At 42.0% G+C, this 25,814-nt stretch overlaps 3 protein-coding genes across 5 annotated transcripts; 2 read left to right on the forward strand and 1 right to left on the reverse strand.

Moving 5' to 3' along the window:
- Positions 1–427: 427 nt before the first annotated feature.
- LOC104609371 (glycerophosphocholine acyltransferase 1) lies at positions 428–8,077 on the forward strand. The gene is made up of 8 exons (XM_010275670.3): positions 428–778; positions 886–999; positions 1,179–1,236; positions 1,350–1,450; positions 3,034–3,129; positions 3,233–3,326; positions 7,133–7,373; positions 7,494–8,077. Exons 1-8 carry the CDS (start codon positions 701–703, stop codon positions 7,855–7,857), a joined length of 1,146 nt encoding a protein of 381 aa, XP_010273972.1. The 5' UTR covers positions 428–700; the 3' UTR covers positions 7,858–8,077.
- Positions 8,078–10,688: 2,611 nt separating this feature from the next.
- On the reverse strand, positions 10,689–25,075 carry LOC104609372 (protein phosphatase). Of its 3 annotated transcripts, none has more exons than XM_010275671.3 (4): positions 24,863–25,073; positions 24,697–24,781; positions 24,402–24,570; positions 10,689–11,184 (listed from the first exon to the last, which is right to left on the reverse strand). In XM_010275671.3, exons 1-3 carry the CDS (start codon positions 24,946–24,948, stop codon positions 24,454–24,456), a joined length of 288 nt encoding a protein of 95 aa, XP_010273973.1. In that variant the 5' UTR covers positions 24,949–25,073; the 3' UTR covers positions 10,689–11,184; positions 24,402–24,453. The 3 variants fall into 3 exon arrangements, with proteins under 3 accessions (XP_010273973.1, XP_010273974.1, XP_088745842.1); XM_010275672.3 differs by having other exon boundaries at positions 10,965–11,184; positions 24,350–24,570; positions 24,863–25,075; XM_088889716.1 differs by having other exon boundaries at positions 10,965–11,184; positions 24,341–24,570; positions 24,863–25,075.
- Positions 22,965–23,669, forward strand: LOC148790556 (uncharacterized). The gene has a single exon (XM_088889611.1). It carries the CDS (start codon positions 22,965–22,967, stop codon positions 23,667–23,669), a length of 705 nt encoding a protein of 234 aa, XP_088745737.1.
- Positions 25,076–25,814: the final 739 nt, after the last annotated feature.

The raw sequence follows: 25,814 nt of genomic DNA on the forward strand, positions 1-25,814 counted from the left end.
GAGCACTGCTCCGTCGTAAATATCTTCCACCACTTCACTGAACTATACGCCACCAACATGGAAAAGTAGAGTGCAACCATCGTGCACATTTTCTATATTGTTTGCATGAATACAGAGGCAGGGAAAGAAAATAAACAGTATTACTATCCTTTTTTAATATTTTTTTTCAAAAAATTATTCTATTTTAATTATTTTATAAAAACATTATTTTTTATTGATATTTAAGGCAAAAAGTTGCCCTTATCTACTAATAGAACCCCTAAAAATAAAAAATGAAAAACCAAAGAATCGAACCAAACAAGCGGTTAATCGATGTTAACAGTTTTCCAAAAGCCGATGACTGGTTCGATTTCAAAAAAGAGCTCACGGTTATACCGTACCCTTAGTACTGAGGTCGGTTGGTGTAAAATGGAGTCGGAATTCTTATAGGGTGACTGGTGACGGGTTGAACGATCCGACCGTCTGAATCAACCACGGGTTTAAAACATTGCTTGATTCGGTTATTCAGATCTTCATATAAATCCAAATCCAAACTCGAAATTCGAAAAACCAGGGGACGGTAGCCCGACAGTCGACAGTTTGCCAGAGGCGTTGGCGAGAGAATGGATTAGGCCTAGTTGCTTTTTAATTTCATTCGAGGAGTCCCCTGCGTCCGCATATATTTCGCAAGAAAATATCGACCCACGGAAGGAGAGGAAAAATGTCCAATAAAGAAGATGCTGAAGATGGAGGTGATCCATTTCCAACGGTGAAGCAGAGGTTCAGCGATCGCACTAAGGTTAGAATTGCATCTTTTTTTTTTTAATTTCCATAAGCAACTCTTTATCTTTCTCTCTCTCCCTCCATTAAAAAAAAACGATTTGGTGTTTGGGTTGTTGTTGATAGAAAGTTACAAAGGAGATTATATCCAAGCAAGCCGTTCAGACTAAGGAAATCATATCGAAACAAGCGGTAAAAATCGCTAGGCAAGCCGAAGAGCATGAGAGATTTATCAACAAGGTATGCTTTCACCGTTTACGTCAGCCTATGTGTTTCATTTCTCTCTCTCTCTCTCTCTCTTGTAATTTTATAGGATGGTTATTTGTTGTTTGGATTGGTTTTGTTCAAAATTCTGTTTCTTTTATTGTTTATTTCATGTTTGACGATTGTATTTATTTGATTTGTTCTTGCATATTTAGGTGACCCATTTAATAGGGGTTCTTGGGTTCGGCGCATTCTGTTTTCTGCTAGGATCAAGTGAGTAAAATAATTGAATTTCGTTTAGATGTACATGTTCTTTCCCCCCCCTCAACATACAGTTAATGAGAAGAAATTTGTTACCGAGTTTCTATTTTATTGCTCAAATTCAGGACCGCAAGATGTTCCATATGTATACTGTTTCTTCTATGTCATATTCGTTCCTCTGCGATGGATATACTATCGTTTCAAGAAATGGCATTACTATCTTCTGGTGAGCCCCGGCATCTCACTTTTTCTTTTTCTTTTTTAACTCATTTCATCCTAAATAGTTTTTGCATTTATTCGCATTCCAATGGTGAATTCTACTTACAAAAAAGGGTGAATAATCTGCATATGGCCGGCCGTATGCTTTGGTAAACAAGTTTCAATATTGAGTCATAGGCTCGGTTGAATCCAGCGAGCCGACTCCCGCAGACAATAGGTCATGACTCATGAGTTTGACATCCTTTGTCACCAATGGATGCAACTAGAACCATTTTTTGGTGCTTGTAGAGTCGTCTAGATTCTAGAAATGACAACATGATAGGTACAATCACACAACTTGTTTTAGGTTTCTAGAGGTGGTTTATGGATCTTCTGTTTGGACAATCACGCAACAATTATGGGAAATAAGAAATAGATTCATCTTCTGTATGACACAGATGACCCCCTTTCTTTTGCGCTATATGGTTTCTCCTCATTACGTTATTCCAGATCTTGAAGATACATTCTGCTTTTGGGTAGGAGCAAAGATGTTTCCTTAATACTAAAGCAGAGGGCAATTAACTATGTTTCCTTAGCTTTAGTTTTGCGAAGCAAGTTTTATTTGTAAATTTTAGAACATGATGGGTTCAGTGGGACATTTAGGATATTGAGAATTAACTATGTTGAGATTTAAGCCACATGAATAGTACAAGTAGATATGACTAGGCATTTCTAACAATTATCCATGCGGTTCTGTGGTGTTAGTAGAATGGATGCTCAGGCTCGCTAATGGATTATGCACATCTTTTATCCTTCTAGCCTATTAGTCGAAAATTGGTGCTGCTGGGTTTGAGTTATAGGGTGGTCTTTTCTTCCATTCAGGCTTGTTGCCCCCTCTTCTTGTTTTTCTGTGCCTAGCCTTCTGGTTTTACCTCCTTCATTTTTCTCCTGCAATGAAAATTCTTTTTGTTATTGATTTCAAAGAAATAATGCAAAACAAATTGTAGTTATAAGAGTCTCCTGATTAGGAGCACATTTGTTGGCTTTATGAAAGATTGGTGTTCTGTATGTTGAGTGGAATAAAAAGGTAAGATAAGACTCAGATGTTTGGGGAGAACTGGATGTTTGATTCTTTAATAAAATCTTGCCTACCCAAGTATAGGGAAGCATTCTCCTATTGTGTAAATTTGTAGAGGTTCAGGCCCCAGTGCTAGAGACATGCTTTTCCAACACTTCCTCTAAAAGATATTTCTGGATCTTTCAGGTTAGATTCTAAATCTCTTCTGTCTACTGAGTTAGATCAGTAGATAAATAGGTGACGACCACAAGAAATTGGTCTTTACTTGGCAGGAAGTATCACTGTCATCATCTAAACCTTGTCCCAACTATACGGGGTTGGCTATTTACTTGGAAAGAAGTATAACCTTTATTATTGACTTGGCTGGTTTCTTATGATACATACAAAGCACTAAAGAACATATTTTGGAGTCAACCTTGGGGCACAACTTTTAGTTAATTAGAGGCAAAAGTAAACCAAATGTATATGTAGAAGAATACAACATTATTTTTTTAGGTTTCACGTGCAATCTCATTATTTCTTGTCTCCTGCAGGACTTCTGCTACTATGCCAATACACTTTTCTTGGTTATGCTTATTCTGTATCCAAGAAACGAAAAATTTTTCATGGTTTGCTTCTCATTTGCAGAGGTAGGTGCATGGTCATGGTTATTTTACTCTGCTTTGATGGCTGACATTGTGGCGTACTTTTTTCTTTGTTCGGGCTCTCTTAACCACCTGACTGGTGCTGCAGGGACCATTAGCATGGGCATTGATTGTTTGGCGCTGTAGCCTGGTTTTCAGTTCTCCTGATAAAATTGTCAGTGTGTTGATACATCTTTTACCTGGTGAGTTTTGGAATCATTCTTTCCAACAAAATTTATTACGATGTGATACTATCAGTACTGCAAAAGAGTTCTTTTGCTTACTTCTACTTATATTCAACCCTACAACTGTTGGTTTCACCCAAGGTTCCAAGTATCGATACACACCGATACACCATATGGGGCGTATTGGGATTTTTTGACCCCACACCTCCTTTTTTTGTTTTTTTCAAAACCGGTTCAGAGGGGGTCGGTTTAAGTGTTTTCTACCCCCTGAAACAGGTCAAAACACTAAAGCTTATGTATTTGGCGTATCAGTGAACCACTGGTATGATACGTATCGGCTGATATGGGCTGATATGTGACGAAATTTTGAACCTTGGTTCCATGAAGCTATCTTTCTGATCTAGTCCATGCAATTTAGTTCCTACAAGGCTTTACTTGGCGTTGTACCTTTCATATGGTGAACATAGTGGCTTATAGAAATATCCATCATTTTTCAGTCATTCACTTGGATGAGTCATAGCTTCCAGGATTTCTTTTCTTTGCCTACATGGTTATTGTGGCTTGATTATTACAATTTCTTTGAGCATTTTCCCTCAATATCTGTCCTTTTCACCAAATCACTGAGGATAAAAAAGATAAATGAAAGATGAGGCCAAAAAGAAAGGAAGATAAGAGAGATGAGTAAGCTGGATTAAGTTGAGACTAGCAACATCGAATTCATGTTCTACATACTTCAGGATTGGAACCTTCTCTCTGAACAATCTGGATTCAAGACCTGTTTGTAATTACCATTTCATGTTTGATGGAAGTCGTAGAAGTAAAGATGGCCATTGGGGTCCTGCAGGGATTGGAGGCTCCATCACTGACCTGTTATTGGGTGTTTAGTGGCCTATTGGTGAATTGGATGCCTCTGAAGCAGAAACTGGAGCGCTTTTAACTGGTCTGAGGCTGGTCAATTCCATCCATGCGTGGCCATTGCTTGTTGAAGGCAATTGTAGGAATTTAATTTGGGTGAGCTTCTAGCAGTGGCTGTGGGCCTTGTAGACTTACTTTTTGAATGAGATACAGGAAATTTCTGCAGGTCTTTCTTGCAACTATAGATGGCTTCTGAGGGATTTGAATTTCATGGCCGATTCTTTTTTTTTTTTTTTTTTTTGTGCATCTCCCTTTAAATGAAAGGTATCCTTTTTTAAACAAAAAATTGAATTCATTCCCTCATTCTTCCTTTTAAACATCAACTTTTAATTAAATCAAAATACTGACAACCATTTGTATTTTGTTGAGAGTGTTATCTGCACATTGCAATAGCATGATTTTTATTTCTGCTGTTCTTTCCCCATTTATATCCCAAATTCTAGATCATCTTAATTACAGTGTATCTTTGTGTTTCTGATTATTGAATAAATCCTCATTGATGTTTATTTTATCTTATTCCATCCGTTGCAGTTCCTTTGCAAGCTAGAAGTAGTGTTGTAGGTTCTATTCCCTCTAAATCATTCAGTTTGTCCTTACCATGTATTTGTTTTGCTTTGGAGTGATGCCCTGCTCATACTACTCATTACATGTTATAGTCATATGGCCTTTGCCAGCTTAAATTCTTATTGTCTTGTTATAGGTATTGCCTCCTTCAAGGATTGATGTAATGGCGATTTTTTATCCCCTATGTTTCTCTTGTATGCAGATAACAATCTTTGTTCAATGAATAAATGAAAATTTTATAGTTGTCAAGCCCTGAAATGAAGAACTAAAACAAATAAGGTAGGACCTAAACTATGGAAAACACAAACCCCATATCCTGGAAAATCCCCGATATAGATATTTCCTCCCAATTACTCGTGCCTTTTCCATGGCATGTGTAGAGAAATAACTGATTTGGGGCAACTCTCAAGTCTTAACAAGATGTCCACTTTGGATGCCAAAGATCTAATACTGTAATAGAGACCAAGGGCCCCTAGAACTCTAAAGCATTCATCTAATGACAACCTGTGTACCAGACTCCACCTCAATGTGGTCATAACTTGAAGGCCAAAACGGCCTTTCTTTCCTCCTGGTTCCCATCTTTTCTTGTATGCTGATGACTTCAAAGTTTCCTCTTTTATTTTCGTAAAAGATGATCTTGTTTTTTTTTTTGTTATGGAAATGCAGCTATCACCCCTATAGGGGCAGTGTACTATATATGCTAGACCCAAGGTTCAAAGTATCGATACATATCGGGCCGTATCAGCCAGTATGTATCGTATCGGGGGCTTCCCGATATGCCCCTACAGGGGGTGTTTCAGGGTCTCGACCGGTTCCGAGGGTGGACCTTAAACCGGCCTTTCTGAACTAGATTCGAAAAAAAACTAAAATAAAAAAAAACGCTATCGATACTGCCCAATACGCCACTACCATTGTGCAGGTTGGATCCCTGCCTCTTCAAAGCAAGGGATGTTCAGTGGCCAATTCAATTATGGGATCATTGGCTGCTTTTGTTGAATCTTTCTTAGGTTGCTTATACTAAGGTTCAAAATATCGTTACATATCAGCCTGTATTGGCCGATACATATCGTATCAGGGCCTTCCCGTTACGCCCCTACAGGGGGTGTATCGGGTCAGGCCATGGTTCAGAGGGTAGCCGGGACTTAAACTGACCCCTCTGAACTGGTTTTGAAAAAAAAATAAAACACAACAAAAAGAGCACCAGCGTATCGACCCGTATCAATATTTAGAACCTTAGTTTATAGTGTAGGTCATATACCTAGAACCTTCATTTTTTGAGGCAATTTTTTGAATGGGCAAAGATTGGGGCTTAAACTTAGCAGTCAATTTTGAAAAAAAAAAAGACCAAAGGTTTTGTGAATTATTAGAAGGATTTTGATTCAATAAGCAGTGCCTCACATGAGAAGATGCTTTTAACATGTAGGAGCTAGGAACTGATGCCCTACCTTGTATTTGCATCAACTCTATATGACAAACCTATGCCTCAAATGGGGCTACTTACTGAATTGACCTTAATGAGAAATGAGTACATATATTATGTTTCAGGTTATTTTATGAAGAAATCCAATATCTAGGGATATGGTGCATTTTTATTGAAATGCTCTAGATTGATGGGAAGCGTGCTTATAAAGCATCTCCATATTACCAGCACTTACATGTGCGCCATTACAATGACACACCAAACTATATGATGCGACTCCATAATATATAATCTTCATGTAGACATAAATTGGGAGGTGAGATTTATATCACCTTTCTACCATGAAGGAGCAAAGAGCTGGCGGAGAAGAATGAAGGAAAAAAAAAAAAGAATACATGAACAATATTGACTACATTGCCTTCTTAAAAATTCCACCATGGAGTTTTGGATCCCTCCTCTCTCTTTTGGCTACAATCTTGTCTTGTAATTTGTCCTTTTGGATCCCTCCTCTCTCTTTTGGCTAATAATTTGTCATATGAAGGCTTCAAAATCCTATCCAAAACATTGGCTAATTTTGATGTACCAATGGCTATGACTGCTTCACTTATATACTGATTAGTTGCTGGTACTTAGACATGTTCATGGGCTGGGCTCAGGCTTAGGTTTTTCCAAAATTTAAATGGACCCAGCCTGAAACCTGAGCCTGATGCAGTGTAAAATGTTCATGGGCTGTGCCCAAAGCCCAGCTTGTGAACAGGTCTACTGATAGTCTGATACTATGGTTCCAAGATGTAAAGCAAATGAAAACAGGCTTTACAAGGAATAGTTATACCATTTTTCTATAATGGCCTAATGGACAGTATTTCCTCCTGGACTTGATCTCTAAATCCATCAAATTTGTTTCATTGATCTATGTTCTTTGCAGGGATTGTTTTCTTTACCATTCGATGGTGGGATCCAGCAACATTTGAAGCCATGCACTCAGATGGAAATGCTGGTCGTAGGGCTTCATGGCCTTACGTTGAAAATAAATCTTACCTCTGGACATGGCTGTTTGTGGTTCCCCTGGCTGCTTACACCTTGTGGCAGGTTCTTTATTTTCTCATTGTTAATGTCCTTCGCCGACAGAGGCTACTAAGGGATCCTGAAGTCATGACTTCTTACAGGTTCTCTCTCTCTCTCTCTCACACACACACACGTGTGCACACATGCTAACTCACCAAAACATAGTTTGCTAGCCTTTTTTTTTTTTTTTCTCTATGCCAATACTCCCTTTATTTTAACAGGGAACTCTCCAAGAAAGCACAAAAAGCAAACAACATATGGTGGCGTTTAAGTGGTTTACTAGGGGATCAGAACCGCATGCTGATGTATATCCTACTCCAAGCTGTATTCACTGTTGCAACCATGGCACTCACCGTCCCAATCTTTTTATCATATGAAATGCATGTGATTTTTCAAACACTGAAGGTCTCAGCAACCATATGGAATGGAGCAAGCTTTCTTCTCGAAGTAATGCCAAGGCAGGTTATTCTCAAAGAGAAAAGGAAGTTGGAGATGCAGCCTTTACCAATTCAGCCAAACCAGACTGTTGCCACAGTAGAACCTTCAGAAGATGCTAAAGAACCTGTCAAGATCGACCATTTCTAAAATCTATGTACAAATAATACCTGTAAAATTCTGTTTTGTTACAAAAGCAAACTTTGTTAATTGCACCTTTAGTTCTGTGCAGTTTGTACTTTTAAACAATTATGGCATGTTTTCAGGAAAGCAGATTGTATGGTTTGCTTTTTCCTAGGTGCACGTCGAAGCCGTCATAATTTGTTTGATGCTTCTAAAATTATTAGTGAAGAAATATTGTTTTTATGAATTTTTGTTTAGGATGGTTCAACCCTCCCAATTGTCGTCAACCCGTCAGTCATGGATTTTGTTGAATCCCGGTCATCTCTCTCTCTCTCTATATTTTGTGTTGGTTTTCATTTTGAAAGTCTCTTTTCATTAGGCTGTGTTTGGTTGAAGTGTAATTTTATTTGCATTAGTACAAAAGCATGGGAGTGCAAATGAATAAAATGCAAATTCTCATTTAATTTTGTTGTGGGTCTTACTTTATTCTGTTTCATATCTACTTCATTTGTAATGCAATCAAACAAAATAAGCTAAAATTTGAAACTAAGATAGATCATAATTTACACTCAAATCATTTGCACAATCAAAGTTTTGCACCAGTGCAAATTTATTTGCATTGCAACCAACACAGCCTTGAGAGTAAATGTTTTTCACCACCGCAAGTCCGCAGACCGCAACCTTTGAAAGAAGAGGGGTTGTTTGTAACATGGACACTCCATGTGATGTTTACATATCCAACCAACATATCTGATGGGGAAACCAACATGTTAATGCCTAAACACGCCATCTCCCTTCACATGCCTTGCATTTTCCGTGGTAGTACGCTTCCAATGCAGTAGGGGTGTTCATATTAAATGTCAAACCGACCAAATTGGCCTGACCCAATCCGAGTTGGTCCATTTTGGTTTGTATAAAAAAATAAACCAACAATTTGGTTTGGTTTTGAACCGAATCGATCTTTTATTTTTAAGTAATTATTAAGTAGTCCTTACCCTATATGTTAAATGTTGATATATTTTATTTGTGTTTTGTTTGAACTTCGAAAAAAAAAATGGTTATTTATGATAAAAACTAAAAACGTAAAACCAATACAAATGTAATACATTGGTACAATATTTAATTCAGTTTTGTATAAATTTAAATATATATTGACAAAAAAATCAGTTTTGCATAGAAAAATAATCGATTTAAATATATATTTTGGTTTTGCATAAAAACTAAAAAAGAAATAAACTTAAATATAAACAGATATTTTAGTTCAAAATATATATAAAAGTTGGCTAAACCGATAAACCGACCCTTCATGTTTGGGTCGGTTTTGCTTCAGAGTCGATTGGTTTCAGTTTAGTCAATAAGTAAACCGACTAGGTCGAGTCGATTGAAAAAAATGACTCAAACCGACCCAACCCGACCCATGAATACCCCTACAATGCAGGATGGGATGTGTTGTGAGGTGCGTGCTCTGTGAGGAGCAAATACATGCTGTGTGGCCCCATTCATACCTGTAAAATCTTGAAAAGGCTCTTAAGCCCATTTTTCTGAAACAGCAAATCCAGCCCACCGTTGCAATTCAGAGTATGGCAAAGGTAGTTGACAGAAGTTCGTATATCATGAAGTTTCAAGGGAAAAAAAGTAGTAAAAATGCTTAGGGTAAAGGATTAGATGATTTATTTCTTCCCCACTCCCCCACTCCCAATGCAGCATACAAGGCTTACAAAATATATGGTTTTGCAGTCTACATATACTCCTTTTAAACTGAGCCTAAGGTTATGTTTGATTGCAGTGCAATTTTATTTGCACTAATACAAATACATGAGTGCAAATGAAAAGAATGCAAATTCTCGTTTAATTTTGTTTTTGGGTTTTACTTTATTCTGTTTCATGTCTTAATTTACTTCATTTGTACTCCAATCAAACAAAATGGGCTAAAATTTAAAACAAAAATATATGAGAATTTACACTCAAATCATTTGCACTAACGTTCAAACTTCAAAAAGATTCATATATCTCAGCTCCTATTATTTATTTAGCGTATTAATGCGTATTAGTGAGCATGAGATATCGATTGAGATTTGAGAGACAAAATTTGTGTTTCGTGCGTTCTAAACGTATGATGGATGCGTTTAATAGGACCTAAAAGGCTAATGCCACCTCAGGGAGTCGGGGTTAGGTAAGATAACTTTGATCCTCAATCACTTCTTTAGGTGGATGCTAATGCCACCTTATCCAAATGAGGCGTAGCCTCGTAAAAAGAGATTGTACCTGCAATTTAATAGGACCTAAAAGGCTTTTTCAGGTAAGGTAGGTAGGACTTGTATTATCAATCAAACACCTCGACCCTTCTAAAATTAGAGTATCGTGAGGTTAAAAAATCAGTAAAGTAGAACTTCTATGAAATAGGTTCATTTGATCTTATCATCTTCAGTTTTTTCACTCAACATTTGCATTTCTACAATGATCACTAGAAATTCATTGGCTTTTTTTGATTGAGAGAAGTGCCCAATGTAACGGAGATCCTCAGAATTCCCCATTTATTTATTTATTTTGGTTAGATTGGTTTTAGAAAAATGAAGGGCCTGTTTGGCTACTTTGGTTAAAAGTGATCCAACATTTATTTTTGCAAGCATATGCTTTTAAATCCATCATCTCCTAAAGAGAGCAAGTTATTGCTTATTTACTCAAAATCAAAGGTTCAAAATATCAGTATTGCATCATCTCCTAAAGAAATTCGTTGGCTTTTTTTGCTTATTTGGTTTTGATATATTACAGAATAGAAACTCTCTCATAGGTGTCTGGGATGAGAAAGGAAATTTTGGAATGAGAAAACGTGTTAAAAGAAGTGAAACCAGCAAACGTAAATAATCAAGTTAAAAATTAGAACTTCCATTCAATGAGGACCACTTAATAGTTTCTCAAATCATCTATTATTCTAGCAAGGCAACAACAACAACAATAACAAAAGTTCAAATGTGTGGCTTTGAAGTGAAAACTAAACAAGCTCTTGATAGGGCAGAAGTAGTGCACATACAGTCCATGTGAATGATAAATAATGATAGTAAAACCCAACCATAGCTTAGATAAACCTACCAAAAATTGGTGAGTATCCTTGCACTTTTTTCTTTTCTTCTTTCTCCCCAATGAACTTCCTGGAAACGGTCAGGATGAGTATGCCAGATCATCTTTCATCTATGGATGAAACTCCACAAAAGAACCACAGCTTAATCAAAATAAGCCAGAGCTGAAAATTCATGATTCATGAATCATAACATGAAGCAGCAGTTGTTGAGGGCAGTGAAGACACTTAATGATGCTTCTAGCAGCAACTTCCATTCCAGAATCATGAATCTTGACCTGCAAATTATACCGCAATTTTGAAAATAGAGATTAGTCAGACATGGAAACATGTTGGAACCAAGCAGAACATGACTGTCAAAATCCTTTGAGAATGCAGGCTCCTATAAGAGATTTTTCTAACAAATAATGGAAAGAAATCAGTGTTTGTATCATCTAGGCATGCTTGACATCCTTTATTTTTCAAGATGACAGATTTAAATTCATCTGGCAGAAGCCTCAACTTTCAGCACAAATAGAGGCAAGTGTTGATTGAATGGCAAGCATAATACCATATGCACATAGGGCAAAAAGCTCATGTGTGACAACCATATGAAAAGCAGAATTTTGAGGTTATGGAAAATTCACAGAAATAAAGACCAATACTGTATACTCTAAATGAAGTCTATATACAGGAAAATGATAAAAATGACAATGAAAGCAGGAAAACTGAACACATTCCAACACAAGAAAATTTTTATGCAAGAAATAAAGCTACAAGAAAGGCAATGGTTCATGCCCCAACTAGAGCACAAGGAGATGACTCCAGAATTTGGACCCCATCCTCCAATGGTTCCTTCTCCTGTGCATCGTTTTTTGAGACCTTGGTCCATCCCCCTGCTCCCTCTAGCCTTTTGGTGAGTTTCTGCTCACCTCGGAAACCTCTTCAAGGGAGACTTGACCTCCTGAAACAGAAGATGGAGAGAAAAGAGAGAAGGGAGGGAAGGAAGAAACTGGAATCAGGGAGAGGAAAATTAAGGGAGAATCATTCATTGCTTTCATTATGTGATGATGGCCTTATATAGCTGGCCTACAGGTGTAATATCATAGGGAATATTCTCTGATTTCTGAATAACTAACTCTGGCAGATAACATGGGTGGAAAATCTTCAGGTGGCAGAGTAACCAATTCTGAGTGTAACTAATTCTGGGGCTCTGCCACCTGGCTCCTCTGTCTTCTTGTGAATGGCTGATAGGTGGCGGCCTGCTCCACTCCCCTAGTGGGTTCTGGAGGGGGTGTTTGGGTCTCAACAGTTCCTCCCCCCTTAGCACTGACCTTGCCCTCAAGGTCTAGGTTGGGAAACCTCTCATTCAGCCTTAGATAAGGTTCCCATGTGGCCTCTTCTGGAGGCAGACCGGCCCATTCAACCTTGGCTTCTGGCACCACCTGCCCTCCTCGCCGAACCCATCGGAAATCCACAATCTTGACAGGCTCCGTGTAAACGTCCCCCTCATCTGTAAATTGGGGTAAGTTCGGTGAGATAGGGGTATGATTCCCCACAGCTTTCCTGAGAAGTGAAATGTGAAACACCGGGTGTAGCTTCGAGGTAGCAGGGAGGTCCAATCTGTAAGCAACAAGGGCCACTCTCTCCAGCACCTTATAGGGCCCATAATATCTAGGAGCTAGCTTGTGCCAAGCCTGTCTCATCACTGAGACCTGGCGGTAAGGTTGGAGCTTAAGGTAGACAAAATCACCTACCTGAAACTCTAGTGGGCGGTGGTGAGAGTCATAGTAGGCCTTCATCTTTTGCTGGGCTTTAGTCAAGTTGGCCTTGAGCAGTCTAAGGATCTCATCTCTAGCCAGTAGGCGAGTCTCTACTTCTGTCATCTTAGCCGACCCAAATTCATAAGGTAATATGGGAGGAGGTTCTCTGCCATATAGAGCCTTGAAGGGTGTCATTCCTGCTGCTGACTGATAAGTTGTGTTGTACCAGTATTCTGCCCACGGAAGCCAGTGAGCCCACTATTTGGGCTTCTCCCCTATGAAGCACCTCAGGTAGGCTTCTAAGCACCGAATAAGAACTTCAGTCTGTCCATCCGTTTGGGGGTGGTAACTTGTGGATGGGTGCAGTTGGGTTCCTTGCAATCGGAAGTATCCCTTCCAGAATGAACTTAGGAAGGCAGGGTCACGGTCCGATACAATGGATCTTGGTGTCCCATGCAATTTGGCGACGTCCCGTATGAAGATGTCAGCCACCGTTGCTGCGGTGTAAGGGTGAGGCAGGGCAGAGAAATGGCTATACTTGGTGAGACAGTCAACTACTACCATGATAACTTCCTTCCCTAAAGAACGGGGAAGTCCGGTGATGAAGTTCATGGAGAGGTCTTCCCATACTTGCTCTGGAATCTTGAGGGGCTGTAGGAGGCCCGCGGGAGACTGTGAGGAGTATTTCTGCCGTTGACAGGTCTGGCATTCAGATACATAGTGTAACACATCCTTGCACATACGTACCCAATGGTAGTGGCTGCTGAGCCTCTTTAGAGTCCTTAGCACTCCTGAATGTCCTCCCAAGGAGGAATCATGAAACAACTTCAATAGTTCAGTTTTGTGGCTGGAATTTGGAGCAATCACGAACCGTCCCTTGAAGAAGAGCTCTGGTCCCACAATTTGGTACCCTGCAACCTGGGAAGGGTTCTGCCTTAATTTTTCCCTAATGTCCTGCAGCTGCGGATCAGTCCTTGCTTCTTGCCTTATGGTTTCAAACAAGGGAAAACTGGGCTGAGAGTAGGTTAGTTGGGCCAGCTCTTCTACCCGTGATAAGGCATCTGCTACCCTGTTAGCAGGCCCAGGTTTATACTCTATTCAGTAGTCAAAGCCCATCAGTTTACTCAGCCACTTTTGCTGCTCTGGAGTGTGCACTCTTTGTTCTGCTATATATTTCAGACTTCGTTGGTCTGACTTTATGATAAATTGGTGTTCCAATAGATAGGTACGCCATTACCACTGCCATCATCTCCTTGACATAAGTGGACTGGTTCTGGTGGGCGGCTGATAAGGCCTTGCTGAAGTAAGCAATGGGCTGTCCCTTCTGCATCAGGATGGCCCCCACCCCTGCACCTGAGGCATCACACTCAATCTCAAAGGGCTGAGTGAAATCTGGAAGAATAAGGACTGGAGGGCTCGAAACTCCTGTCTTCAAGTCTTCAAAGGCCCGTTGGGCTTCATCAGCCCATCTGAAAGAATCCTTCTTCAACAGGCGCGTTAGAGGGGTGGCCATGAGCCCATACCCCTTAATGAAACGCCTATAATACCCTGTAAGCCCAAGGAAACCCCTGAGAGCCTTAACAGTAGTGGGCTTGGGCCATTTTTGGATGGCCTCTATCTTTTCTGGGTCTGCCATGACCCGCCCTGCTGCAACCACATGGCCTAAGTATTGTATCTGTTTTTGTCCAAAAGAACACTTGGTCATTTTGGCATGTAATTGATGTTCCTTTAGAGTGGTGAGAGTAAGTCTCAAATGTTCCATATGGGTGCTCTAGTCCCTGCTGTAAACCAGAATGTCATCGAAGAATACTAAAACAAATTGCCTTAAGAAAGGCCTGAAAATGTCATTCATAAGGGCCTGGAAGGTGGAGGGGGCGTTGGTGAGCCCAAACGGCATAACCAGGAACTCATAATGGCCATCATGGGTTTGGAAAGCGGTCTTGTGGATGTCGGCCTGGTGAACCCGGATCTGATGGTACCCGGATCGCAGATCCAGTTTGGAGAACACCTGTGCTTCTCCTAACTCATCCAGTAGTTCATCAATGAGGGGTATCGGGAACTTGTCCTTCACTGTAATCTGATTCAGGGCCCGGTAATCTACACAAAACCGCCAACTGCCATCCTTCTTTTTTACTAGGAGTACAGGGGATGAAAATGAGCTGGTGCTGGTTTGTATATGCCCTTTGTTCATTAGCTCTCTTACCGCCTTCTCAATTTCTAGCTTCTAGAAATAGGGGTATCTATATGGCCTCACATTGGCCGGTTTAGAATTTGGTAAGAGGGGTATCTGATGGTCATGGGCCCAGGGTGGAGGTAATTGGCTTGGTTCCTTGAACACATCAACAAGCTGATCGAGTATCGATTGTAGTGCCTCGTGTTGGGCTTCCGTGGGTTGGTCACAGCCTTGATTGTTTAAAGTTGGAGCTGTGGGCTGCATGCCTAAGTGCATAAATAAGGGCTGTCCATTATCCTTGGAGGCCCGTAATATGGAAGTTACAGTATCACCTTGGGGACTCGGAGGTCGCACCCCTTGGAGATGGCAAGTTTGACCATCTTGATAAAAGTCCATTGTCATTTTGGCCCAATCACACAGTGCCGGCCCTAGGCCACGTAACCAATGAATTCCCAGAATAATATCAGCCCCTAAGAAATCCAATGGGTGGAGATCCACCACGAAATAGTGGCCTTGTATAAGGATCCTTTCCTTCTTGCACACACCATCACATGTCAACTGACTTCCATTAGCCACATAGATTGAAAAGAGTGGAGTGGGTTGTATAGACATACCTAGTTGCCTTGCTAATCGGCAAGTGATGAAATTCAGGGTTGAGCCACTGTCAATCAAGATCATCATAGATCGGCCCACCAACCTTCCTTCTACTCGCATGGACTGAAGAGGGTTGAGGCCCATGAGGGCGTGTAAGGAGATCTCGGCTCCCCCCCGGTTCTGGTTCAACTGAGATCAGTTCACAGTCTTCTACGTTTTCTTCCGGTTCTTCCTCTGTCTGAAAGAGAAACACTCGCTGGACTCGGCACTTATGACCCGGTCCAAACTTGTCTTCACAATTGTAGCAGAGGCCCTTCTCGCGTCGGGCCTGCATCTCAGCCCATGAGAGGCGCTTGAAGGGCACAGTGGGCCTGGACAGAATGGGCTTCTGAGAATCCCCAATTTGTTTCATGGGTTGCTGTTCGGTCCGCTGGGGAGCCCTCACATTTGGGTAGGAAGGCTTGCTGGTTCTGCGCATGCTATCCATCTTCTCTTCTTGCAGGCGAGCCATTCCCACCACCGCCATGACTGTCGCTGGTCGAAGAGCTCTCACTTCCAGGCGGATGTCTTCTCTGAGACCTCCCACGAAACACCCTACCAAAGCCTTCTCCGGCCATCCATGTACCCTGGTCACCATTCTTTCAAACCCGAGCTGGTAGTCTTCTACTGTCCCGATCTGTTTTAGTCGAGTGAGGAGTTCGTCGTAATCCACGAATGTCGTCAGCCCAAAACGGATGCACAAGGCTTCTGTGAACTCCGCCCAAGTTACCTGAGGATGGGTTTGTCGATACCACTGAAGCCAGAGAATAGCATCTCCTTCTAGGTGAATGGAAGCGATGGCGACGCGCTGGTGTGCAGGGGTTTCATGATACTCGAAGAATCTCTCTGCTCTGAAAATCCAAGGAATGGGATCTCCACCGGAATAGTTGGGAAAATTGATTTTAGTAACCTTTCCGGCGGGGTAACCCCCAGTTCCCTGGCTACCGGAAACAGAGGCATCGGCCCCTGTTGGATGATTGGTCTCGCCGGATTGTTGTTGGGAAGCGAGGTTAGAGATGACCACCTTGAGATCCCTGAGTTCGTTCAGTACCTAATGGAACCCAATCTCAAGTTGGTCGACTCTGTCTTCCATGGTAGAGGATCTTGTCTGCGGCATAGCTGGTAATGCAACCTTGCTCTGATACCAACTTGGCGAGTTTTCGCTCACCTCGGAAACCTCTTCGAGGGAGGCTTGACCTCCTGAAACAGAAGATGGAGAGAAAAGAGAGAAGGGAGGGAAGGAAGAAACTGGAATCAGGGAGAGGAAAATTAAGGGAGAATCATTCATTGCTTTCATTATGTGATGATGGCCTTATATAGCTGGCCTACATGTGTAATATCATAGGGAATATTCTCTGATTTCTGAATAACTAACTCTGGCAAATAACATGGGTGGAAAATCTTCAGGTGGCAGAGTAACCAACTCTGAGTGTAACTAATTCTGGGGCTCTGCCGCCTGGCTCCTCTGTCTTCTTGTGAATGGCTGATAGGTGGCGGCCTGCTCCACTCCCCTAGTGGGTTCTGGAGGGGGTGTTTGGGTCTCAACACTTTTCCTTTCCTGTTAATGAGATCTGGAGTAAACCCATTCCTCCTCGGATTGGTAGTTATTGCTGGGAAACTTTCCTAGAAAGAATAAACACAACCGACTTGCTTCAAAGAAAGAGACCTAATTCTTGCTTACTTCCCAATAGGTGTGTTCTTTGTAAAGCTAATGGGGAAATGGCTTACCACCTTATGGTTACTTGTCCGGTTACTAAGACTATTTGGGAATGGGCTTCATCCTTGTTTGGATGCACTTGGAATCCCCCTGTAAGTTTGCAAAGCTTGTTCTCTCCCTCATTCTCTAGATGGCCTAAGAAAAGAGGGAAGATAATGTGGAGAAGCATTATAGCAGCTGTGTGCTGGTCCGTATGGGAAGAGAGGAATTCTAGACTTTTTTTAGACAAGGAAAGATCTATGGAGAATTTAACTGAATTGATACATTTAAGGGTTAGTCATTGGCTGAAATCTTTGGAGCTTTTTTCAAAGTTCTCCATGGCTGATCTTTTGAGAAAGTGGAAAGAAGTTGCTACCTCGGCTCAGTGCAAAAGGACCTCTAGACCTTCTTGGTTCTCCCCTCCTTCAGGATTCATGAAACTGAATTTTGATGGTTGTAGTTTAAAGAATCCTGAGCCTTCTGCGATTAGGGGAGTTTTCAGAAATGAGGCTGGGATTATCTTTGCTATGTTCTCTGGCCCTATTGGTGAGGGTGACTCTCTTAGGGCAGAGATTTTAGCAGCTTTGGAAGGAATCAAAAGAGCAAGAGAATTAAACATTCAGTGCTTGATCATTGAAGGGGGCTCGGAGGTGGTAATTAGGTGGTTGAAGGAAGACAACAATGGTTTGTGGAGCTACAGAAATGAAAAGAAAAAATTTAAATGGCTGAGTAGGGATATTGAGGTGAAGTACAGTTGGGTGAAGAGAAGTGCTAATTCCATGGCTGATGGGTTAGCCAAGCAAGGGGTGCTTAAGGATTCTTTGTTTTGGGCCACTTTTTAGCTTTCTTTCTTGTTCTCTGTTGTGGGGGAGTTAAGATATTTTACCTCCCTCTCTTGTACTCAAAGTTTCACAATTTTTATAATCTAATAAAACATTCTGTTATTGATAAAAAAAAAGGAGATCCTGTACCCTTGTCTAATAAAAACTTCCTGAATGTGCTCTTTGCTTGCATTTTTTTTTATGAATGACTGAAAGAATTTTATTGATAATTAAAAGTACAGGATTAAAGATACACCAATAGGGTTGTTAGTGTCAACCTGTTAGCAAATCTTGGAATCCAGGATAAAACTGCTCCCACTTCCGACATGAATCTTAACTCTCTTACCTCATATCTATCTATAGTTCTATACTTCCATGGAAGTTGGAACCTCCTGGTTATCCCTTTAACCACAACATTTTGAGTCCCCTTCAACAATCAAATTTCTAAACTGCTCTTTGCTTGCATATTACCATTCCACAAGCTCAAAGCAAGCTTAAATCCAAGGAACAGATGTCCTGAAAAACCATGCCAGCTCCCAGTAAAGACGGCATACTTACATGCTAGTAAAAGACAACCATGCATAACAGAAAAATAAAATGGGACCAAAGAATCAGATGAATAACTGCAGGTAGATCAGTAATCTAACATCTTGTATTGGAACCAACAATAGGAGAGAGGTGTAAGAATTCTCTGGTGACGTTCCTTCCAGGCTTTCAAAGCGAAATGAACAAAATTAATTAACATGCTAAATAAAACCTTGAATTAATGACAACAGCTATAAAAGGATGATGGGCCGAGAAGATCGAACAGGGTACCCACGCGTAACCCAAGGTACGTGGACTGATAATGCGCATGCATGGCCCATGCAAAGCCAGCCCATCATGCATGGCCCATGCAACGGCCCAGTAGAGCAGTACCCAGTAAAGGATTCGGTCAAGCCACAAGAATCGGTCAAGCAGTTAGTTGTTGATTGTTAGCTAGTCTTAAGCATGTTGTTAGCTGGTCTTAAGCAAGATTGAGTCAAATAAGTTATTTGTTATTTCTGTTAAGTTGTTAGCATGAGAAGGCATAGGGATAGGCCAGATAGTTAGAAGGCTAATCCCTTACTTTAAGGCTATTTCAGTGGTAGGAAGTTAAGAAGTTTATGTATTTAAACACCACCCCACCACATGGATGGGGCAGTTGAAAGTTAATAAACCTCTTGTGGCCTATTCTCGCCCTAAGCAGAATACTCTATCTCTCTCTAGCTTTGACTGGGACCTATCATTGGTATCAGAGCTAGGCTCCATGGCAACCAACAAAGAAAGAATTGAGAGTTTGGAAGTTGGGTTTGGAGGACTCCAAGCAAGTTTGAGCAGGCTCGAGTTAGGTGTCAATGACAAGTTACAACAGCTTGAGGCAGCTATTAGTAAGATGTCTGAAGTCTTGTTGACGTGGCAGGAACCATCTGCGAGCCACGCTAATGAACACAGTGGACAGTCCTCCTACGGACAATCCCATGACAATACAGAAGGAGGACGACCCATGTTTTCCTCAAAGTTAGCCAAGCTCGAGTTTCCCAAGTATGCAGGTGATGACCCAACCGAATGGTTCGCCCGTGTTGACCAGTTCTTCGAATACCAACACACCGAGGATCCACAGAAGGTGTCACTAGCTTCCTTCCATCTGGAAGGAGAAGCAAACCAATGGTGGCAATGGCTTCGCCAGACCTATCTCGAAGACGGAAAGGAGGTAACGTGGAAGATTTTTGTAGAACTCTGGGCCCGTTTCGGCCCAACCGACTGCGAAGACTTCGATGAGTCGTTATCCAAAATACGGCAAACCGGGTCTCTACGTGACTATCAGAAAGAGTTCGAACAACTGGGCAATAGGGTGCACGGATGGACCCAGAAGGCGTTGGTCGGTACGTTCATGGGAGGGCTCAAAACTGACATAGCCGACGGGATTCGAATGTTTAAACCGAAATCCTTGAAGGAGGCTATCAGCCTGGCTAGAATGAAGGATGAACAGCTGCGTCGTCAGGAGAGGACTCTGCGTACAACCACCAGGACTGCCGGCGACTCTTTCCCGACAAAGACAAAGTCAACCCCATTATTGAAACGTCTTTCTTGGACAGAGATGCAGCGAAGGCGTGCTCAAGGTCTATGTTTCAACTGTGACGAGAGGTTTGGGCCCGGACATAAATGCAAGGGACCGCAACTGTTACTGCTCGTCGGGAATTGCAGCGACGACGAACCAGAGGATGCCGAACCAAGCTTCACCGAATTGCGCAGGGAGCCTGAAATATCTCTACATGCTCTCACGGGTTGGTCGGCAGCTAGAACCATGCGCGTCATGGTCAAGGTAGGATCACACGAACTGATTGTTCTCATCGACAATGGATCCACCCATAACTTCATCAACAATAAGATAGCCGAACTACTGCACCTGCCGGTAGTACCTACCGAGCCGTTCAACGTCAAAGTAGCCAATGGCGAACCCCTTAAGTGTCGAGGAAGATTTGAGAACGTGCATGTTCTACTACAAGGTATTCCATTCACCTTGACACTTTATTCTTTACCACTAATTGGGTTGGATATGGTGCTAGGAATCCATTGGCAAGAGCAGTTGGGAACTGTTGCATGTGATTGGAAGCGTATGACGATGGAGTTTTCTTGGGCCAACCAACACCGGCTGTTGAAGGGGATCGACCACCAAACAATTCAGCCTGCCTCCTTCAAACAAATTACGAAGGGGATCAAACAGGAACATTCGCTATTTGTCGTCTGTCTCCAAACAGTCGCAGAAAAGGTGTCTCCACAACTACACCCGGATATGCAGCAACTGTTGGCGAAATTCAGTGATCTCTACCAAGAACCGACAAAACTGCCACCACGAAGAGAGATAGACCACCGCATCACTCTCAAAGGAGGAACGGAACCCGTCAACGTTCGGCCGTACAGGTATGCCTATTTCCAAAAAGCTGAGATTGAAAAACAAGTACAAGATATGTTACGGTTGGGGCTCATCCGATCTAGCACAAGTCCATTTTCTTCCCCTGTCTTGCTAGTTAAGAAAAAGGATGGGACTTGGCGTTTTTGTACCAATTATCGGGCACTCAACGCCGTAACCATTAAGGATAGATTTCCTATCCCAACTGTTGACGATATGCTAGATGAACTATATGGAGCCTCCTTTTTTACCAAACTTGATTTACGATCCGGATATCACCAGGTACGGATCCACCCACCGGACATTCATAAAACAACATTTCGCACACACAATGGTCACTATGAGTATTTGGTTATGCCTTTTGGCCTGTGTAATGCACCTTCCACATTTCAAGCTATTATGAATTCTGTCTTCCGACCCTATCTCCGTAAATTTGTGCTAGTTTTCTTTGATGATATTCTTATCTATAGTCCCAACTGGAACATGCATCTTGAACATGTTCAAACGGCTTTTGAGGTTTTAAGGCATCACCAATTTTTTATCAAATTTAGTAAATGCATATTCGGCCAGCCAGAGGTAGAGTATCTGGGACACATTGTCACTTCCCACGAGGTCAAGGTAGACCAAGGGAAAATTGAGGCTATGCTTAAGTGGCCTCAACCCACTCATTACGTGGCTTCTTAGGCCTTACAGGGTATTACAGGAAGTTTGTCCGCAACTATGGGATTATAGCTCGACCCCTTACCAATCTTCTCAAGAAGGGTGAATTCAGATGGACCACCGAAGCCCAAGAAGCATTTACAACCTTAAAAAAGGCAATGACCACGACTCCCACACTGGCAATGCCTAATTTTGAGGAGCCCTTCACCATTGAGTCAGATGCTTCCGGCGCAGGTATTGGAGCAGTATTGACGCAACAGGGATGACCCATTGCATTCATGAGCCGGGCTCTAGGCGTCAACAAGCAAAGCTGGTCCACATATGCCAAAGAAATGCTCGCCATTGTTCAGGCAATACGGACATGGCGACCTTACCTGTTGGGCCGCAAGTTTTACGTCCAGACCGATCAGAGCAGCCTCAAGTATCTATTAGAGCAGCGCATTGGAACACTAGAACAACAGAAATGGGTATCCAAACTGCTCGGGTACGACTATGAAATCATCTACAAGCCTGGACGAGAAAACTCTACTGTAGATGCACTTTCGAGAGTCTTGGGCAGTCCCAGCCTTAATACTCTCTATATGCCTCAAACATCTCTGTGGGACACCATCAAGAAAGAAGCCAACACCCACCCCTACATGATACGCATCAGCAAGCTGACAACGGAGAATCTTGGAGCTCCCTACACACGGAAAAATGGACTGGTATGTTACAAAAACCGCGTCGTGATCCCTCCTCAGTCCCACCTCGTTCCTATACTCTTACAGGAGTTCCATGACTCCCCCTATGGTGGACATTCTGGGGTACTACGCACATACAAGCGTATGGCACAACAGTTCTATTGGCCCAACATGTACAAAGATATTCAACAATATGTAGCTTCTTGCGCCATTTGCCAAAAAAACAAGGCGGACACTCTATCCCCGGCAGGACTTTTACAGCCATTACCTGTCCCCTACCAAGTATGGGACAACATTACCATGGACTTCATAGAAGGACTACCACCCTCCAAAGGCAAAACCACTATTTTTGTGGTAGTAGACCGTCTCACTAAATCAGCTCATTTCCTCACCCTGCCTCACCCCTATACGGCGAAGATAGTAGCTGAAAGGTTTGTAGAAGGCATTGTGAAGCTGCATGGTATGCCCAAGACGATAGTTAGTGACAGAGACCCTATCTTCATCAGCCACTTGTGGAGGGAGTTCTTTAAGATGTCTGGTACCAAATTGCAGATGAGCTCCGCTTATCACCCCCAGACTGATGGACAGTCAAAAGTGGTCAACCGTTGTCTAGAGCAGTATCTTCGTTGCTTTATTTTTCAGCAACCTCGGAAGTGGAGCTCCTTCCTGCCATGGGCCAAATTTTGGTATAACACCACCTACCTATCATTCCTCTATCGGAATGACCCCCTTTCAAGCACTATATGGAAGACCTCCACCTCGTATTCCAAATTACCAAGGTGGAACATCCCTAGTAGAAGAAGTAGATCAAGCCATGCTCTCTCGCGATGCCATTTTGCAGCAACTCAAAGTAAACTTACATGCGGCCATTAACCGCATGACCCAAAGGGCTAACGCTAAAAGAAGAAATGTCAAGTTCCAAGTGGGCGATATGGTCTTTCTCAAGCTCCACCCATACCGACAACAGACAGTTCATAGGCGGGCCTATCACAAACTGGCCAGTCGCTATTATGGGCCATACCTAGTAGAGGAACGAATAGGCAAGGTAGCCTATAAACTGCAACTTCCCGAGGGCTCGCGCATCCATCCAGTTTTCCATGTCTCCCTACTCAAAAAACAAGTGGGCGACACCACTGCCACTAACACCGACTTACCACCCATAAACGAGGAGGGAGAACTCATCACCGAACTAGCAGCCATTCTGGATAACCGTTGGGTGAAGAAAGGATCCACTTTCGTGGAGGAAAGTCTCGTCCAATGGAAGAACCTTCCTAGCGAAGATGCCACTTGGGAGAATTCCCAAGAGTTGTGCAAGAAGTATCTCAATTTGGACCTTGAGGACAAGGTCCATCTTCAGGATGGGGGCAATGATGGGCCGAGAAGATCGAACAGGGTACCCACGCATAACCCAAGGTACGTGAACTGATAATGCGCATGCATGGCCCATGCAAAGCCAGCCCATCATGCATGGCCCATGCAACGGCCCAGTAGAGCAGTACCCAGTAAAGGATTTGATCAAGCCACAAGAATCAGTCAAGCAGTTAGTTGTTGATTGTTAGCTAGTCTTAAGCATGTTGTTAGCTGGTCTTAAGCAAGATTGAGTCAAATAAGTTATTTGTTATTTCTGTTAAGTTGTTAGCATGAGAAGGCATAGGGATAAGCCATATAGTTAGAAGGCTAATCCCTTACTTTAAGGCTATTTCAGTGGTAGGAAGTTAAGAAGTTTATGTATTTAAACACCACCCCACCACATGGATGGGGCATTTGAAAGTTAATAAACCTCTTGTGGCCTATTCTCGCCCTAAGCAGAATACTCTATCTCTCTCTAACTTTGACTGGGACCTATCAAAAGAGCATATTTAACATGAAGTACAATTTTACCATAGCAATCAAGAATTGCTTATGCATTTTAATCTGTAGATCTAATATTTCCCTAGCTTGTACATATAAAAGAAGATTTACATTAAGAAGCTTGAAGACTTTCTGACCCAGACAAAAATTCGATCCAAATACTTGTCGAAATGCAACATAGAATCCAAATAAACGAAAATAACAATAACAATTGGAGAGAACATGGATCTCTAGACTTCAGCATACACTTCTTACTACTCATCAAAAGCCATAAACTGAGGCACATAACGGACTTGATCGCAAGCACCTTTTGTTTGCCCTTTCCCCCTCTTTTTCCTTTTCAGCTGGAGCATCCTTTGCTAGGAAAAGCCTGGAGTAGTATCATCAGTTGGACGGCCCGAATCATCTTGAACACAAGGGAAGAAAATAGATTCGGCTACCAAGAAGCGGCTCAGGTGCTTATCTTCCAAATGTTGCTGCCAAATGCAATTTGAGTCATGAAAAAAGGGATCATTTTTAGCAATTTCTTGAAACAAAAAACGACCTAAACATTCAAATATTGAGTTTTAGATGGAAAAGAGAAAAGAACGAAAGAAACATACAGAGAGGCAAGCTCTGTATTTCTGCCACTCAGAGACGCATTCCTCTTTGTCCCACTGACCCTTCAAGAATTTCTCCGAGTACCACCTACTTATCATCATTATTACGACTGACCGACCATAAACAGATCAGAGAGAGGAAGAGAAAAAGAAAAAGAGGGCAACCTACCTGTTGAAGCAATCGTGGTATGCAGCTCTGAGTTTAGCACAGGGCGATGTTGAGGAAGAACTTCTCTTCTCTTTCTTAATCCCCATACATTACATCATTTTTTTCAGGTCAACAGTGACCTGAATTCAATGACGAGAAGAAATGCCAAACCCTCTTCTCTTATCTCTCGCTTATTTGCTCTTGCTTCCGGTGATTTTTTTGGTTTCTCCACGCTCAAAATCAACTACTCCATTTGGAGTAGCGCTGGGAAAAAACCGTGAATCATGGCCGTTGATAAATTGATGTGGCACCACCTTGAATCGGATGAAGTGATGTAAAATGGGACCACAGTAATCGGATGAAAAGTGGCTCCACCTTGAATCGTAGTGGCTCCAACGCCACTCCAAATTGAGCAGCTGATTTCTACTAACAACTCTTCCCCCTGACAGACTTCCTTGCTAGTCCTGTCGTAGATGATAGGGCTACCACCTGGACCAGGCGGCTCCGAGTACCACCTACTCGTCTACACCGTTGACCAGTATCTCTGCACTGGTCGTGCTATCCTCCGAGACAACTCGGAGTAATATTGAGGGGGTGTTTGGTTGGATAAGCTTTTGTTTTGGCCATAATCTTATCCTGTGTCCTGTTTTGTTAAAAGCTGTTCTTTCTGCTTTGGAAGGTGTTAACTTAAGAATACAGATTTTAAGATCTTATTTTAAAGTCCAATGGGTTGAAAATTCGTTAACCACAATCAACTATGAGAAACGCATTGCTTCTCCTTACAATGGTATCAGATAGAAACATAGGAGAGAGTGACCACCACGTATGGACATGAGAGATGAAGCAAAAGCATAAATTGCTATCTTGTGGGCAACAGTGTTACAAATAGTACAAAAGTGATGACTATATGAGTGAATTCTGAGGAGTGAGGAGTCTTCTGCATGTGGCAAAAGGATGAAGGATTAGCTACGGA

The sequence above is a fragment of the Nelumbo nucifera genome, chromosome 6, assembly GCF_055504915.1.
Source record: "Nelumbo nucifera cultivar China Antique chromosome 6, China Antique-T2T, whole genome shotgun sequence".
In the NCBI taxonomy this organism is placed as follows: Eukaryota; Viridiplantae; Streptophyta; class Magnoliopsida; order Proteales; family Nelumbonaceae; genus Nelumbo; species Nelumbo nucifera.

Bases quoted from the DNA above. Each gene is read 5' to 3' on its own strand.
- LOC148790556 (XM_088889611.1), top strand. From the start codon at position 22,965: ATGACCCCCTTTCAAGCACTATATGGAAGACCTCCACCTCGTATTCCA.
- LOC104609371 (XM_010275670.3), top strand. From the start codon at position 701: ATGTCCAATAAAGAAGATGCTGAAGATGGAGGTGATCCATTTCCAACG. The intron at 1,451-3,033 runs GTGAGCCCCGGC...TGTCTCCTGCAG, and splicing joins AATGGCATTACTATCTTCTG to GACTTCTGCTACTATGCCAA. The intron at 7,374-7,493 runs GTTCTCTCTCTC...TTATTTTAACAG, and splicing joins GAAGTCATGACTTCTTACAG to GGAACTCTCCAAGAAAGCAC.
- LOC104609372 (XM_010275671.3), bottom strand. From the start codon at position 24,948: ATGGGGATTAAGAAAGAGAAGAGAAGTTCTTCCTCAACATCGCCCTGT. The intron at 24,782-24,862 runs GTAGGTTGCCCT...GATGATAAGTAG, and splicing joins TACCACGATTGCTTCAACAG to GTGGTACTCGGAGAAATTCT. The intron at 24,571-24,696 runs GTATGTTTCTTT...TGCATTTGGCAG, and splicing joins AATACAGAGCTTGCCTCTCT to CAACATTTGGAAGATAAGCA.